This window comes from Pterocles gutturalis, unplaced genomic scaffold (assembly GCF_000699245.1).
Source record: "Pterocles gutturalis isolate BGI_N339 unplaced genomic scaffold, ASM69924v1 scaffold8263, whole genome shotgun sequence".
NCBI lineage: Eukaryota > Metazoa > Chordata > Aves > Pterocliformes > Pteroclidae > Pterocles > Pterocles gutturalis.
Window position 1 is genome coordinate 54,509 of NW_010117947.1, and position 18,908 is coordinate 73,416.

Genomic DNA, 18,908 nt, shown 5'->3' on the forward strand with positions numbered 1-18,908 from the left:
TCTTGTCAACAACTGGAAAAAGTAAAATCCTGAAGGAAGCGCATTCTTCTTTCCGAATAAATTTCTCATTCTAGAACTAGGATGAACTGTTTTCAGGAAGTAGCACCTTTTGGGTAAGGTGTTAAACTAATTCCTTGATCACTTAAAGATATGTTGGGTTTCATTACACAGGAAAAATGGTGGCTAAATCCAGGTTTGTGGACAATTTCAGTTTAGGCCAATGTATATCCCTACCTAAATACCGGGTAGCATTCTGCCAGTTGTCCCCTAAACTGAAACATGATGTTAACCAGCTGTCATTTCCCAGGTTCCAACAGTAGCTCCATTACTCCTGGGTGTGAATGTCCTTTACGTTAAGTGAGTTGAGATGAAAAACATTATAGGAACAGTATGAAAAACATTGCTGCTGAAATCAGCAAAAGGTCTCTATTAGACTACCTTTCAGGATCACCGCTGAATCAATAAGACAACGTGAAGACTACAATGGGACTTGTATCAAAGTTGGGTTTTAAGTTCCCAACTGGAGAAATTATTTGCTGACCTTATACTGTTGTATTCAGTAAAGCCAGAGCCAGATGGGGCCCTGTGTGAGATGATAATTATACCATACACTGCTTACTTTGATTGGCCTCTGGTTCCAAGTCTTCGTGTTGTTAGCTGTGGAAACTGTTGCCTTATTATCTGCAAATAAATAGAACTGACATTAGAAAAAACTGAAAATCACATTTATTAATACTTAATACAGACTGTTAAGACAGAAAGCAGAAAAACTGTACTGCAATGTCAACAAAACACATGGCAGGAGAAAACAGAAATAAGGCTTTTTATTTTTTTCCATTACTGAAAGAGGGGAAAGAGCCTTTAAAATTCAGCATAATTCCATTAACTACTATTAATTTAAATAAAGAATTTCTGAAGTTACTGGAGTAGAATACATTTCCTTAAAAATCTGAGGTCAGTTCTGCCTGTAAACTAAGGAGGATTGTACTTAGAATTGGCCTACTATTTTTTTTTGTCAGTTTGCAGGATCAACAAAGTTGGTTTTGCTGCAAACAGGGGAAACTCTCCTTTTGAGAGTTTTGAAGGCCATGGTTCTTTAAAGACCTTCACAATCCTGCCATTAAACACTCTTTTTTCTAAAAGAGGATTCCCTGAAAAGATTTTGGTATTTCACAGGGGCAGCACTTGTACCAGGGAAGACTCACTGTCACATTTGTAAAGATAGCTCATAATCAATTTATCCTCTACAGAAAACAAGTGCATCTCAGAAACAGCAGGGTACCATCAGGAATCTGGACTCTAGTCTGTCAGCAGAGATTAAAAAAACATTGCTACTGTAAAACAAAACTTCTTTAGTGTCAGATGTAAGGAGATGGATTAATGAATGTAGATTGTGCCTTCAGTAATCAGAGCCTCTGTCAACCAGGCTAGTCCTGATGAAAAAGCTCTGCTGTAGTTGCTGGAAAGGCAGTGCTCAGCGCCTAACAGGACTGAACCTGATTCTCACTGTGGTCTGCAGCAGGAAGAAGATTCTTCTGGCAGAACAGTCATGCAAGAAAGACTACAGTAAGCCTTGAGGATTTTCACTTGCAAAAGAAACTTCTTCCTTTTTAAATTTATAATCTATTTTAATTCTGTTTTCATAAAGTTGCTAAATGTTTCCTCAATGGGGGACATACCAACTAATATTAAAGGAAAACAGGCATACAAGATGGAATATAAGTGCTCAACTAGAAGAAATTAAAATTGATTAAATAATATAGATTTTTTTTTTTCTCCATTAGCCATTTTGCCACTGAGATAAATATTTAATCCTGATTGATGACTGAAAGCTCTGGAACACGTATTTGGATCAAAAGGTGCTGTATAAATAAAGACATTACAATGTCACGTATTTGACCATTTCTTCAGTAATGGCTTTTTTTTTTTTAGCAAATGTACAATCAGATTCTCTTTGTATCATGTAAAAATTGACCTGCGTTGGTTTCCAAGAGCTTTGCACAAGGTGGCTGATGTCAAAACCACGGCATAGACTCAGAGTCGCTAGGTTGTTCAGCTTTAATTTCTGGAGCAAAACTTCAGCAAACAGTAAAACACTTTTGTGGAGCTGTGAAAGTTCAGCCTAGCTCTTTGATAAATGAGCAGACAGGCAAGCAGCCCTTCTTTCTTTTTTTGTATGGATTCAATGAAGCCTGCCTAAAGAACACCACATGCTGTTCCAGCTACTGATCTAACATTCCGCAACATCTCAGCCTTCCAAATTCCCTTTAATTACACATTAATCCCACCCCTCTCTCTTTCATTTTCTGCAGACAGGGTTGGGGGCTCCACAGGGCTGTGGGAAAAAAAGGCAGTGGTGAAGAACTGCTTTCTGAGGATGGTTTTTTGGGGTTAAGAGATTTTTTTTTTTTTTTTCTGTGGCAGTTATCATTCAGAAAATAACATTCCTCTCCAAAGTTGATTTTACAACACTAGACTCAAAAGTAAATCTTAATATTAGAGATAATTTTACCCTATTTTTTCTTTTGGAAAAACATGAAACTGTATTACTTTCAAAGTCTTTCTAGTAGTAATGAAGTGTTACAATGCACACTGTAAATGCTACTTTATGAATCATATGCCGTTGGAGTTCCTGGGATTTAAATAAATCAGCCCGTTTCTACATACCAGGGCAGAGGTGATCAGGAAAAGAGAAGAATAACGGAGCAGTTGATCAGATGATCCCTTTTTCTTATCTTTATTTCTTTTTTAAAACCAGCACATTTTAAACAATGAGACACACCTTTTAGAATAGAGCTGAAAACTATGCATCACTTAAAATACTCTTTACCAGTAATTTACAAAAAGAAAAAAGAAGAACATACTAGCAAATGTTTGGAAAAAAAGTCGGGAATTTTTGATCTAATGCCGCATATGTAAAATATGTATAACATGGCATACTTATGCTTGAGTGCTTGTACACATGAGCATGGGTATTTGTGTTTGGAATAAAATAAGTCAAGTACTAAATGAACTAGCTGTTCATGTAAGTGTTTATATTCAGCTATGTTTCTGCAAATCTCTTTGTAATGATATTGCCAAAGGCAGTGAGATTTCCCTGAAAGCAGAGGGGAAGTCAGATGAGGCAGGACAAAACAGAGTTCACTGTGTGCTGAGATCAGTAAAAAAAGCAGAGGGTCCAACATGTTGATTTTTAAATCATACTTTCAGCCTGCAAAGTCACCCTATAAAATACATCACCATTGTGTTTCATGTTTATTAACTTTTAAAGACCTACAGAGAAAATTAGTTAATTTTACAGCTGGGTGGGGAGGGAAGGGGTTCCTAATTGTTGGACATAAAAATTCAGGTTTGGATCTGAAAACCAAGTCAGATCATTTTCCTTTCATCACTGCAGCGGGGTTGTGCAAGGAAACGAATCAAGACCAGACCACGCAGTTTGAACTGCTTTCTGAATGGAGCCCAGTCCCTGTTCTCACAGCGGCACTGGCTTCTCAACAGAAGCAGTGGTAAAAAGATCTCATGGGTGGTATCCAAGGGAATTTTGGAGTGAACGAGCTTTTTACCATTGTCCTTCAATGGAACTGAGATTTCATGTCATACGTCTCCAAAGTGAAGTACTTCTCACAAATCCAGCTGCCCTATAAATTCTGCTGAGTAAAAAGGCACAGGTTTTACATTTCCCAAGTAAAATTCCACTTAAATTATGTGGCAGTTTTGATTATTAGGGATTATTTTATGCTACTTGGCTTTTTGGTTTTGAGACAGATGTAGACCAGGAGTTCCACATGCAAATAACTTCTGTCCCTGCTATATTAGCCTCAGAAACCAATGCTCCTTCAATTTCTTTTTCGGTTTCTAAACTTCAGTTGTGTTCTCCTTCTCTTTCCTCTGTCCCCTGCTCAAGACCTGATCTTGCCTTCTGCTTATAGAAGAACTTGTATGCCTTTCTTGATTAAAAAAAAAAAATAATTAAGAACTGCCTTATCTTTTTGCAACTCCATAGTTCTTTTGATGATTGCCTACTGTATATATAAGAACCAAGCAGAAGTCATTATATTATAAACCAACATGTATATAGTTTACACCTTTTCAGAGGACTAGTGTATCCAGCATTTGTTTAACCCTTTTGCAGGCAATCCTCATACATTATTTTAGGAATGCCTGTGCAGGTAGAGCATAAGGGGGCCTTTTTCTTTCTGACAGGGTGTAACCTTTCCACTCCGAATGTATGGGGCAGCCAAAGTGAGCACAGGAAATAAATCTACTCATATATACTCTACTCCATTGAACATATATTGCACAGAACTTGGAGCTAAAAGGATTTTTATCCCTTTTTATCCTTTTTTGGCTTTTTAAACCCAGTAAAGGTATCTGCATAAACTTGAACTAAATGTCTAGTTACTTGTATTTTGGGTCATTCCTAAAGTAATGCAATAAAAATTAAATAAGTTACTTAAGCACCCACGCAAAACACAGAAAGCTTTATGAGCAACAGCTAAGAAAATGCACTTCCTCTGTAAAGGTCTGTATTGTAGTCTGCACAACCTATTAACCTTAGACATGGCTAACTGCAGGAGCTGTTCTGTTGCTTGCCAATGGCTACAAAGGTGCATTCCTTCATTCTGATTGCTGCCAGATGTAATTTCTGCCACTACATCTCTCCTCACATCTCCAGCACCGTGGCATTCCAACATGAGCAGAGCCAGCCCCAGCTTTAAAATGAGGAATGTATTGTCTATTCTGCCTTCATCCTTATGCTGAGACCCATTGCTCCTCATTGTATTCATGACCAAACTGTGAAATTTACGTTTCCCAGTTATTCCGTCTAAACCCTATGATATGAGATGCCAAAACAAAAAAGGGGGAAAAAAAACCCAAACCATTTTATAAAGCACCTTATGCATCTGTCATAGGGCTAACAAATAAGGATGGAAGAAACCAAAGATGTCCTAGAACTTCTGAAGTGTTTTTCTCTCTCCTCCCTGTGTTAAAATGTTAGATTTTGCTCTGGGGGCAATAGGCAAAGGATGACTCTTACAAGTCTTTTCCCTGGAATAATTTAAATTGCTACTTTTCAAAAGGCATGTTCATTGTGTTAGTGCATCTGATCTAGAGGGATGTTATTCTTCATGACTCTTGTTCCTTTTTATTTGAAATAATTCTAACCATGCTTATAGAATTTCCCAGATTAATAAAATAAAATTAAATTAAATTGCAACTCACCATTTGCACTCTGCCAAAATGAGAAACTGAATCCAGGCTCTGGAGCTCTGAGAGTTTCTAAAAAGATTCTAAATACAGTGGCATAAATTCTCTTTCCTCTGATAACAATTCTTCATAACAGGCCTGGCTCTATTTATCTCAGCTCAGGTTTAAAGTCCCATATGTAGAAAGCTTTGCTTTTACAAAGTCAGGTACAGAAGATCTGTGTTTATTTACCAAATTCTATTGTAGTGTTTCAGTCTTAAGACTTCTTTGCCATGGCAGCAGGAAGGAAAATAGTGATACCAAATATAATTATACTCCCACACTGCTGTGCTTTCCTAATTCTCACTGCTGTGAAGCACGAACAATGCTGATATCCTTAATCTTATACGATACATATAGGATTCTTAGGCTCATTCATCTTCATCTTCGGTCTTCCTCCAGCTGGATCATTCTGGAGTGTCCCCATCTGCTTCAGTGCTTTTGAAAGCCCTGCCCTGAGACAGTCTGTTACTATTAACACCTGTGTTAACAGGTACCTTTTGGCATCAAAGATGGCTTGAGGCTGGCTTAACAACACATTGCCTTGAGGAAAAGGTCAGGAAAGCTTTGCCCCAAGAACCACCCATTGATGGGAGAGAGTGTAATCAGATCAGTCAATTACAAAATATCATTCCTGTTCCCCAAATCTACCAAACTGTGTGAAAAAAAGGAGAAGAGGCATGACTGTGTCTATACCCTCTCAACTCCTCACTTGTTTACTTGCATGGCCCAGGAGAGAAGACTGAAGTGTACGAGTCCAACTTTCTTGACCCCAGATCTGCTGCCTGTTTAGATTCAAAAGACTTCCATTTCTCTCCAGTCACTTTCAACATTTTGTGGAAGAGGCCGTGGTCTAGCTGTAGGATAAGATCTTGTCTCTAGCACTGATCTATCCCAACTGATACTGTAAAGCAAATCACAGAAGCCTGCTGGCACTTTCTTTAATGTCTGTGCCCAATTCTGTTTGCTGTGAAGATTAGACACCATGAGGAACTCCAACTGAACTGGACCCTTTTTAGCAAAGCTTGTGAGGCCTCTCCTCAAATTCATCTACGTCCAATAATATCCTCCTTCATCAGCTCCACTGGCCAAATGGAATTCAGCCTAAGCCATTATCAAACAGATTACTGCATCCCAACAAAGCTGCAAACATCAAATGCTCTGACTCAGATGTTTAGCTGAGCTGAAGACACTTTTGGTGCTGACTTGCTGAAGCCAAGCAGATCTAAAACCCTGCACAACTCCCCCTGCTCTGTACTGGTGCCAGCACACTTCCTGCCATTACCCAGCATATCTGTGGGAAAAGGCTGAGTGTCAGCATCCCTGCACTCTGGCACACCCTGTGCTGTCAGAACAGCATCTGGGATGTGTTGACAAAGCATGAGGTAAAGCAGCCCAAAGGCCACTCTACTTCATGCTGAGGACCTAACTAGCCAGATGTTTGAAGTGGCAAAGTCAGTAAAAATCCCTCTGCTGGAGGGCAAATCTTTGGGAAAGGGAAAGTGACTCCAAAGAGACTGAGTCACTCCCCAAGCTCAAGGAGAAGAAGGCAATAGTCAGCAACCTGCAGTAACACCGGGGATCTGTGCAGCAGAGACAAGGGGGCAAAGAGCTTTCCAACTATACTGTAGGATCTGTGTTCCACAGCTGTACAGCCTCTTGCTTCTGCGGTACTTGTGTTATTATGGCCTCCTCAGAGGAGTTTGGCCTAGAGAAGCGTGGCCAGCAGGTTGAGGGAGGTAATTCTCCCCCTCTTCTCTGCTCTTGTGAGGCCCCACCTGCAGTACTGCATCCAGGTCTAGGCCCCCCAATGCAAGAAGGATGTTGAGCTGTTGGAGTGGGTCCAGAGGAGGGCCACAAAGATGATCAGAAGGCTGGAGCACCTCCACTATGGAGGACAGGCTGAGATAGTTGGGGTTGTTCAGCATGGAGAAGAGAAGGCTCCTGGGGGACCTTATAGCGGCCTTCTAGTACCTGAAGGGGGCCTACAGGAGAGATGGAGAAGGACTTTTTACAAGGGCATGCAGTGACCAGAATAGAGGCAACGGGTTTAAATTGGAAGAGGGCAGATTTAGATTAGATATTAGGAAGAAATTTTTCACTGTGAGGGTGGTGAGGCACTGGAACAGGTTGCCCAGGGAAGCTGTGGATGCCCCATCCCTGGAGGTGTTCAAGGCCAGGCTGGGTGAGGCTTTGAGCAACCTGGTCTAGTGGGAGGTGTCCCTGCCCATGGCAGGGGGGTTCAAACTAGATGATCTCTAAGGTCCCTTCCAACACAAACCATTCTATGATTCTAAGATTCTGCTTCAAGAAGAAAAGCCATGCTGGTGTTAACTGGCCTTCAGTCAGGAACCTTAGCTGCTAAAAAGGGATGAAGGAAAAGCAGGGACTGCTCAGACAGCGCTGACAGATTGATACAGTCCTTCAATGCAATAACAGAAACAACATCCTCAGCTTTTTCCCCAGGTCTATTTTTCTTTTCTATATTGACTAGAAAAAAGTCTAATAAAAAAACATTCCATACATAGTAATTGCTTATAATAAACCAAGTGCTGTTTTAGTCTATCAGAAGAGAGCACAAGCAGTAAATTTGGCTTTGCTGTACCAGATGCTACTGAAGTTACTTAGGAGCAAATTGAGAGTACAGGGAAAAAAAAAAAAAATCTTCCGGAGAAGTATCTCCTTATGCACAGCAACCAATTTTCAGATGTTTGCATTTCAATAAGAAGACAAAACAGAATGCAATCACATTATAATGTCATTATCAAAGAGATTTCAGTAAGGCTACTTCTCTGTCCTTTTTAAACATGAAATATATAAAGTATGATAGCATGTAACTGTAAATCCTACTTACGGTAAATGTGCTTGGAGGTACAGTCCTACTGGCAAAACTTCTGGGCACAGAGACAGTGTGTAGTGATAAAAGAGGACTCTGGCTGGTACAGCTTGTACCTCCTTGGAGCAAAGCAAACTATTGGAAAAAAAGCACTTTTCTGCTGGTGTAACCATGCCCCAGCCCATTTTTTGGAAATGGGGTGGAAATGTAAAAGATCTCTTTCCTAATCAATATTACAAATCTATTGTGGACTTTACGCTTCTTTATTTAGTGAAATAAATCTATTGGAACCTCGTTTTCACTTACAGCAACGTCAGTCAGGGAGCAAGAAAGAGGCTCTAAAGTTTGTGTGGGCATGCATCCATGTTAAACTTCTTCATGCTGCCAGAGTGACATGAAGGGACCTCAGGTTGAGGGAGAACCACCTGCAAAGTGTCAGCATCAATCATTTTCCTTTTCAAATATTAAGGTATTATTGCTTGTCAAAAGACATGGCAGGAAAGCACCAGGGGAAAAAAAAAAAAAAAAAAAAAAACCAAAAAAAAAAAAAACAACCAAACGAAAAGAGGAAAGTATTTAACCTCCAGAGGGCAGATGGGAGTTGCAGGAAAACAGTTCACCAGAAAGCAAAAGAGGGTGCACCAGGAGAAAGTAAGTTTTCTGTAGGAGAGATATGGCAGGGTCCAGGAGGCGACTTCAGACTGCACAGTAAATTTAAAGCAGTGAACTGAGGACATGGAGGATAGGGGAAACCGGTGCAAAGAAGGAAGACTACATCTTTAAGGTGCTTGATTAAGAAAATAAGGTTCACACAGGGTCACAAGTGAAACAAAGGACAAAAATCAGCATTGGAAATAAAACTGAAAGAGAAGCTCAAAGACCTGCCAACCCAGCTGAACAGCTGGGTGACATGTACAGCTAGGAGCAAACCAACAAGCCTTATGGCACCAATCCTTATACAATAGCTATGGAGGGGCTTGGAAATCCTCAAAACACTCCTGCTTTTTAAGTAATTTATTTGATTCAGTGAAGTCCCCAATTCAGAATTATTTAGCTTTTGCAACTAAATCTAGTGAGAATAATGAGTCAGAGCGTTCATCCACCACAATTCCTAGCTCAGTGTATCGATCATCACTGCCATTTTATGTTAACATGTTGCTCAGGAAAAAACCATACACTGCTCAGCCCTCCCTGCTGCAGGCAGCAGCAGAACTTCCAGATGGAAACACCTTGAACTGCTCTCTGAGACCACAGGGTTCCAAGCAGAGTCCGAAGCATTTGCAGCACAAGGCTGAGGGGCACACGGTTGCCATCTTTGTCATCTTCTTCAAGGGACCTCAGCAACAGGGCTTTGACTCCTTCTGCCTGAAGACTAATTCACAGTCTAAACAGGTTCACTGTGAGAAAGCTTTTTCTCATGTGCAACATTTTATTGTTAATAACCCAGTCACATGCCTGCCCTTCCTGACTCTTCTCCCCTGTCTTGTCACTGGTTGCATGGAACAGTTTTACTTTTCTGCTTCACTTTTGTGTGAAATCATGATCCCATTGAATATAATCTGTTTTCCTGTCTACAGTAAGAGCAGAAGTTTAACACTGGAGTCTCCACTTGCTAATGCAGAGCTGTAACCAGCAAATATAGGGCTCTCCCTAGTCATTGTTTAGTTAAAGTATATGCGTAAAAGAGTGCTTGGTCCTGTCTTTTGCAGGTAAGAAATAGTTCTGTAGTGACAGACTAGGTAGCTTAGCTATTAGCAGATTGGCAAATGTTAGTATAAAAACTACTTGTAATTTTAACATATTAATTGCATGAATAAAGCACTAAAATCTTGGTTAACGTATTAAAGCTATAGCTCCTCCCTTTGTCCTATAAGAATATATCACATTTATAACCATATTAGAGTCTTCCTTATTTTATATGTACTTTAAGTGGCGTAGGAGTACAGGTTGCTTTTTAAAAGGTGTTTCTTCATCTAGTAATTCTCTTCTTTCCTCTTCTTCTTACTTCTGTTGCTATTAGTCTAATTTCCAAAGGTGACAGTCTAGGAGATATTACTGTCTCTCTCTTAATTTCTGCACCTCCCAGACCAATTTTTGTTTTGCTAATCCAATACTACCAAAGACCTGTGGTCCAGTCCATGTCCTAGAAGTTTAATAGGCAACACTGGCTAGATAGTGGGGAGGGCATAATGTTAATGCTGCGGACAAGACAGGGAAGAAAGCTCAGGCTTTAGCTGAGCCATTTGTTAACTGCCTGACTGGACAACCATGAGTTTGAGGCAACCAGTCAACACCCACCCAATGTGCTGCTTCTTACCCAGCTATTGGCATGGGGAGAGGAGAGGACAAGAGACAGGCAAATAGACAGACATGAGGGAATCTAAAAATTATGTAGAAAGAAGGTACAGAGGATGCGTAAGAAAACTGAAAGAAGCAAGACCTTGATGTAATGACCAGGACCTGGAAATAATTGGAAATACTGCAGGGAAGTGTGGAGATATTCTGTAAGTTTTAGATAAAGCTACAGATTTAACGAACATAGGAGATGGAAGGAGACAAGATCTATTTCATTAACAACTGGTCCTTTCTTCCTGCCATGCTCTGTTGTGGATATATTTGATTTACATCAGGCTTAACAAGTACACACAGGCTGAAGCATTGTTTATGAAACATTAATTTGGAGAGATCACTTTCAGGGAAGTTTCATATGTCTCCAGTAGTATCTTTAAAAGTGAAATCAACACTGCTCTGTTGAGATGTAACTGAGTATGCAACAACACATTTGGATGTTACTTGCTACAGATTGCTTTAATGTGCTGAGCTCCACTTCTCATTCTAAAAACAACCAGTCTGTTAAAGAAAAAGCCTAAATGTTTAACATTGCCCACAGAGCTAAAGTTCAAAGATGAATCATAAATTCAATCTGGTTTATTGAAAGGCGAACTGTCTACAATTTCACAGAACAACTAACCCCTTTCTCTGGACCAGATGACAGCTGCAGGGCTCTTGATGATTCTCAATGAGGACAAACATCTCTAGGGTCTCTGTTTCAGCAGCAAAGTGCAGAAACCCTCAAATAGCACCTATTTCACTGCACTACCTCCAAGCCATTTATGCAACACACATTGCCAATACTGTATTTAAGTCACATGATAACACCCTGTGTGTTAGCTAAAACTTCATCCCTGTACTACCTACTCATAAGAAGAAGCTGACTGCAAGCTACTGATTCAATGAAGTGGGTGTCTGCCTTGCAGATCTTCATGAGACTGTGCAGTACATTTCTTTGTAATAATGGGTTGGACAGAATTACTGGGGTCTGCTCTTGGTTCTGCAGATGCAGAAGCCTGTTCTGCTTCACTGTTTGTGCCAGTGTTGTCTAAGGTTCTTGGACACACCTGTGCAGAAGCCTCAGTTCCCAGATTCAAAAGTGGCCACATGAAGCACTTGCTTGGGACAGTACTAGGAGGATTCTGTATGGGTTCCTCTCCACAAAAAGGGAAAGAAATTTCATACATCACTTCTTCAGAACTTTATTGCAACCAAGTGGAAAACACTTGGAATGCAGCTCATGAAAAACACTCTGGAATGCCGTGATTTTTGAATGAAAGACACTGTACCTGTCTTGACAGGTCAAGGCTCTCCTCCTGATGAACAGGTGTGTGTGTATGAGGGGCAGGGAAGAAGGAGGGTGGCGTAACATACAGTGTAACAAGATGACTGTGCACTAAAAGTTTGTGAAGTCCCCAGTAAATTCATATTTTGATTAAATAATTTTGAAATAATTACACCTTACAATTTATAGGAGTTTTTACTAGCAGCAAAAGTAGCATTGTGTAAATTTTACCCACATTCCAAATCTGTTAGCCTGCATGAAATCTGTTTCTTGTTCGCTCTATTCCTAAACTACCCTACTTACTTACCACTTGGTAGGAATAATATATAGAATGATCAATTTAATTTAGGCTTATGCTGTATATTTAAACAGAAACCTAACAGAATCAACTGAGCTATGCAGGTCTTTAAAACAAAACAAATATAGTAATGTTACAACATGCTATATTTTACTTGCCTTGCTAAGCTGCCATACATAAAGATGCACTATAGAAAACGACACCTCATTAAATACATTATTCTCCTTCACCTACTTTGTACACAGGCACTTACCCTAGGAACATTTTTCCTTCTTTGAATACCCAGCACTTCTGTACAATAAATGTTGCAAACACTAGAAGAGAACAGCTAGCAGGACAATCAGCTTCAGATTCATGCTTGCAAGCATTTCAGAAACAGTGTCAAACTCTACACCTTTGTTTTTTCACAGCCTACATGTCTGAAAGGCCTGTGACACATTCTAGAGTAAAATCTCAGTTTTAAATAAAAAAATAAAAATATGAAAATATCTTCCTATTTTTCACTGAGAAGAAAACACCATCTGACCAGCAAATCCAAAATAAGAACTTTATGTAACATCCTGGACAGCCATTAAAGACTGCTAGTGATGTACAGCATAACAGCTTTGCTGCTCACATCTGGACAATGCACAGCTGCATCTATGCTAAGAATGTATCTTCACTGTGAGTCTGGACTTAACTGCAGTGGCTCTTACTAGAGCTGGACTGGAAAGCAGAAGCACAAGGAATCACAGGCCCCAGAATTAAAATTATTTCTATTTTACCTTTCTATTTAAAAAAAGAAAAAATTGTTAAAGCACTGCAGGTTATAATGCAGATGTGTTTACACTGGCTTGTATTCAACTTCCAAGCTGTCAATACTGTATACCATGTCACTGTCAGCTAGGCTGCAGACTGAAGCTGTCAAAATTTTTAATGTATTCTGGAGCTTAGTAATGATCAGAAATAATTCCAACTTTCTAAATACTTAAAATCTTAGCCTTTGTCTAATGACTTGAATACATAAGAGATTCCATTCATATACCTCTACCTCTAATGGTAAATGATGATTTCATTATTTTCAATAATCCAAACTCACCTGAACCAGGTGAGAGCTCAAGGCATCAAACTGCTGTTTAGACTCACCTTCCCAAAGCTGGCAGCATTAACAGGTTGTGTGTCATTTTTCTCACAGAAGTCCAAGTAATGCATGTAGAGAGCACTTCGAGGAATGCAAACACCTTCTGCAATCTCATAGTTCTCCTCCAGCCTTAAAAAGCAAATATCAAACAGAGAGAACTGCAAGTATGTTGGATGTCCTGTATGGTAAACAGTGTGCAAAGTTGCATCTTTAAGATCAAACATTCCAGCTTCTGCCTGTCTACTAAATTTTCTCTGCTTTGTTCTTCAGTGCTCCTTCCAGTTCACTTCCATGCCCCTTACTCACTTCATTTGGTTCACGCTGGCTTTTAAAAATACAGGCTGTGAGTTCTCAGGCAAACAGAGATTACTACAAAGCAATACTGGTCTTTGACCATGCTCCAAAGTGCTATTTTTAGTAAAAAATACACTAGTCACCTCTTATACCCTAAAAGCATCTTGCAGTAAACAAATATATGTACAGCTATGAAACAGCATTTGCTGAGGGGAAGCATTCTCTCATTCTCTACGGAACTGGTCGCCTTTGGTTCATGACACTCTCTTCACTCCTGTCCAGCTGCAAAATTCCTTACCTTGAGGAAGCAGATGTGGCAAAAGCAAGTTATTTCCAGATACTGGAGAGTGTGCACAAAATCATATCTGTATAATGTTTTCTTGCTATTGTTGATGGACAAAATGAAAAAAAGAGTCCACAATCTGAGTAAAATGCTAATAAAATAGTGAAATAACAGCCTATAATAATAGTAGAAACTATTATTATTCATTTACACACGCAAACACACAACTATAAAATTGTAAATTATGCATCAAATATATGAAAAGGCATATGCTTCATCTTTAAAATCTGAAATTGGGTTTATTATATATCTATAGACTAGAAGAAACATTCCTTTGAAATTACATTTTTATGATTCTGATGCAACAAAGTTCAAGAGGTATTTACATACACACTTAACTTTAAACCATAATTACTCTTGTCATCCATGGTGTCATTCACATGCATATATAGTTACATGTGTGCTTGACCACCTTGCTGGCTAGGAAGAGAAGGTACGTGCAACTTCCTCTTAAATGTATTAGAAAATTAATACATATTCTAAAAAAACTCCAATTTTACAGTAAAAAAAAAAAAAAAAGTGTTATTTGATTGTTGTAGAACACCTTCCAAATATCTAGTTTCTCTCCTTCATTGCCTTTTTCAGGACCTACCTACCTTTCATTTCAGTTATTGTGATCATTTGTGACTGCAAACTATTTTAATAAGATATCCGGCTAGATGAATGGAATCAGTTTGTATGGGCAACATCTATTCTTCCTTGGTTTCTACAGAAATATCATCATGGCATCTTTCCTCAAATTCATAGCACTTCAACAAAACCTCCTTTCAAAACCTGGAGAGTCCGTTTGTATACTATAGCTGCTAATTGGAATGTCAGCTTCCATGACCAAGACAGGACAGAAAGAAAAGCAGTTAATTATTTCTGTTCATATCTGATGAATTTTTCTCTTTTTCTCCTCTCTTTCACAGAGAGTCATTAGTCTGACACTGAACAATGATCCATTATACCTGAACTTTTTTTTAATGATCAAAAAACCCATCTTGCTCCACTTCTTTTATTTTCCTGTCTTTTATTTAACAACTTTATCATATTTTGAATTCAGCTTTATTCTACAGTATTATAGAAAGATAATGAACTCAATCTTCTACCTAACAAATCATTATCAGAAATAATATATATATAACATTTTAAATGTCCTAATAAAGCCATGTGAAATCCAGTAGTTCACAATGAGACCTTTTGTAGCACTACAGTATAGCAATAAAACTCCTAATCCTTCCAGAAGAATGACATATGTCCTTTTTGCTGTTTCCCTCTTTATACTTATATACTTCTAGATTAAACGAGATTATTCTATGGCAGAGCTAGGTCTGTAGCGTTGTTACAGACTTGGTTTTAGATACAAAGACAACAGAACAACTGTGATGTTACCATTGCTAATCACATATAGGATTTCAGAACCAATTAATTTTGATGTATTGTAACAATTTCTGTGAAACTACTAACCTGGGGAGAATCCATTGTCTAGCAGTGCCTTACCTTCCTTTTTTTAATCTCTTTTTATGAATGTTGCAAAAAAATAGAACAGTTTTGTTGACTTTAGCTTCACAATACTGTTATTATTTGGAGCACCTACAGTGTAAGCCACCAAACTGCATGGAATTAGATTGTTCATGTTTTGAACAATTCTGTCTGGAGAAGCAGACACACACGTGCACACACACACCAAACTGAGGTAAAATAAAGTTTCACACTTACAATTTGGTCAACCAGTTCACCAATGAAATAATCATGAACATTTTAGAGCTGGGTGTTTAGTAAGCTATAGCTTTAGAAATAATAACGAACACAGGAGAAACACAGGTATTTGGCATGTTCATGCCTTAACAGTTAAATTCAAGCCCGTGTAGTTTCCCTAATTATGCTCTATTCGGCAGTAATGTTACCTTTACCAGGCCTTTCACTTCATTCTGTGTCATCAACAAAACAAAACAAAAACATAACTCCTGTTTCCAGGAAAAGGATATTTAGCCAGGCTGACAGTCATCCAGACATGCTTCTGGCATCTTCAGCTATTTCTTCCTCCCCCTCTATTGTAAAATTCAATGTACTTTGCCTTTGTAGAGGCGTTAGCATTAAGGATAGATCCCTGTGGGATTGGTGATATTCACTCCTTTCAGTAAGATGCCAGACAGACTAATAAAGGTGATGGTAATATGGACCATGTGACAAAATTTACATATTTCCCTTATGTCTTGCTTCACTTTCACTACAACTTTCCTCCTCTTCTTTTTCCTTGCTACTGATGTTTCCTCGGTTTCTGTTCTCCAACACACTCTCGCCTTCTTATGCTATAAATAAGGGTAGTATCTAACAGTAAAAACATGACAAGATTTAATCTGGCAGACACCAGATGCTGCAGACAATCATCATGCTTCTATTTTCCAAAGCAAAGCGAGTTTGGCACTTTATCCTGAAATCCAGTCAATAATTTACCCCACCACTTCCATCACTTGAATCTGGCCCAGAGATTCCAGTAGGAGGGTGGGATACATGGTTACCCAGGGCATATTCAGGTAAATGTAGTCTTTTGTCTTTCTTCACTGGTCACAAACTAGGTCTGAGGCCTGAGCAGGCAAAACTGTCAAACATGTAAAGCTAAATCTACAGGAAGCACTCAGAGCAGCATTTGTACAGTGGTGGCCACAATAATTTACTGATCCATGGGCTGCTAGGACAAATAACCTGATGCTAATGAGTCTGTTTTTCCAGAACAGTGAAAACTCAACAGCTTCACACAAAGCAAGCTTACTGTTTTAGCAATTTGACCACAAATTTTGAGTTTGTAATTTTACCTCATGTATTAAACCCAGTTATCACAGTTTTCCAGGAAATACCAATTTAAAGATGCAGTACACAGGCTGAAAAGCATGTGTAAAACACCAGAAAATTGTGCTATGGTATGGCTACTAAGCTGGGAAACTTTTACTTATAGGTCTATTAAAAAATGAGGTGATCATATAATTCAGTTTGACACCAAAGAAATTAAAAGTGAAAACTTCTTTGCCTTTTGTTCCCTCATGTATTTTGGGGTGGAAAACTGAAAGGAAGAAATTGCAGATGCTCCAAGAGACTCAAAGGGGAGAATCTCTGACCTACCTAAACATACAAGAAACATAACACAACAGGTAGTAAGCCAGTACACTAACAAGGGGGAAGGGAAGATGATGAAACAGCCTTTTCAGAATCAAAATTCTAGGGTTCTATTGCAAACACTGCTGAATGAGCATTAGCGTGTACACTGCATTCCAGCAGGGCTCAATATCCCAGGAGTTTAGGGATTTACTAACCTTTATGACCGAGGAAGCTTGAAAGTATTTGGCAAAAGATTGTTTACAGTATTTGCATGTTTTCTGTTGGGAACAGTATCATTGGCATGTTCTAATTAACTCCGACTTCTTGGCTACTCCGTTATTTGCCCCCATGGAAAAGACTCTTAACTGACTCTACTGCAAAATAAACACTGTTCTGAATTTGGGACTGGTGAGCCCTGCCTGCTGTTTTATTTAGCTATATCGTTCTTTGTTATCCTGTTTGAACTGTGTTGAAATTGTGTGGGTGAATAATGGAAAATAATAAAATACCTCTGTGACATTTCACTGTTATTTTAATAATTTTCTGTCTGTAGTCACTCTCTCTCTTTATTCACTTCTCTTGAACTTCTGGAAAAGAGCACTTTTGTGATACAAATAGCTACAAAGAAGCAATAGTCCAGAAATAAATGTGTTGATTTATATTTGCCCATCTCATCATTTGTACTGGAAGTCTCTGCAAGTTTCTTCAAGGTGAAACACTGAATACTTGCACAAACCTATTCTAAAACAACCCACCGGTCTTGGGGGTTTTTAAATCTAAAATTTAACTGATCAACTTTAAAAAGCAAATATAGATTAAATAATCCAAAACTCTTTATGCATATTTCATAGAATCACAGAATTTTACAGGCAGAGAAAAAGAGTAAAATTCACTGAATTAAATGTTCTTTGCTGTTTGTTCAGTTATATCTCCCAAGAGACTGACAGAGGCAGAAAAATAATTTTGTTAACATTTTGCTAAGAACCCCACATTTTTTACCAATAATCTTATCTTTTCATCCAGAAAACTATGAGAACTGCTTGGAAGTGAAGTAAAAGCCTTACTTTAAAAAACTCAAAACAACCTAAGGAGTAGGGTTTTCCAGATAAGCAAGCTCTGAGGCTTTTCTGTAACAGAGCTCTGTTCTGCCAGATGCAAGGAACCTCCTGGAAGATGCTAGATCCCCTACAGTATTAAGGAAGCTAAACCAAATTAAAAACCTAAATTAAGGGAAAATCAGCAGAAGTCTAAGAGATAACCTATAGAAAGGGATGTCAGAAGTATAAATAACATTACAGAACATCCAGCCTAAAATACTGCTGTAAATCACAGTGAACAGCACTTGCTCATTTTTCATAGCACAGTAGACTAACTCACAAACTCTCCTCTTCCCGTCCTCTCTTTCTCTCTTCCTAATTACCCTTCCCTTTTTCTCCTTACTAAATTTGCACATGGATTTTGACAAACAAATGAAACCCCAAACTCTCTCTTCTCTTTTTTTGTATTTTATGTTAAATTATAGAGATCTTGTTTCTGTAAAACAGTCAGTAAAGGTTCATCATACACTGAAACAAATGTGAATCTTGAAAAAAATTCTCAGTACTAGTTTTCTTGTAATAAATATAACAATGACGACAAACCACAAATCACCAGCTGGCAAGGTGGCAAAGAAATATGCCAAGTAGATCTTCTAAACTGTATCAGAGGTTTCCTATGTTCAAACAAATCCCATGAGAGTAAGACATTTGTTGAGAAATGCTGTACAGGATACTAATGAGCAGATTAAACACATACAATGAAAGTATCTTTAGAACCGTATAAGATGTCCAAGATCTCTATTCTCTTCAGCTGGAAAAAGTATAAGAAAAAACACTAACAGGTTTTATTGATTTTTTTTAAAAAGGCATCTTACCATTGCAGTGTAGCTGGAGTTGAGTGTGGTTTTGATGCTCTATTATTTTCTTTTTCCTCATCTGTTAAGAAACAAAAAAATACTATGTAATTTCAGTGGGAATTGTTCAGGCATTATGAACTGGTAAGGAATTATCTGATTAAAAAAAATTTTCTCAAAGC

General features: G+C 38.5%; 1 protein-coding gene across 1 annotated transcript in view; it reads right to left on the minus strand.

Annotated features, from left to right (window-relative positions):
- RFX4 (regulatory factor X, 4 (influences HLA class II expression)) overlaps nt 1–18,908 on the minus strand; it is a 77,609-nt gene that overhangs the window by 49,738 nt on the left and 8,963 nt on the right. Inside the window, exons 2-4 of the mRNA XM_010076004.1 lie at nt 18,748–18,808; nt 13,126–13,249; nt 620–681 (exon numbers count right to left, since the gene is read on the minus strand). Of these exons, the coding sequence (XP_010074306.1) occupies nt 620–681; nt 13,126–13,191 (128 nt within the window). The 5' untranslated portion in view covers nt 13,192–13,249; nt 18,748–18,808. The remainder of the gene's footprint in view (nt 1–619; nt 682–13,125; nt 13,250–18,747; nt 18,809–18,908) is intronic.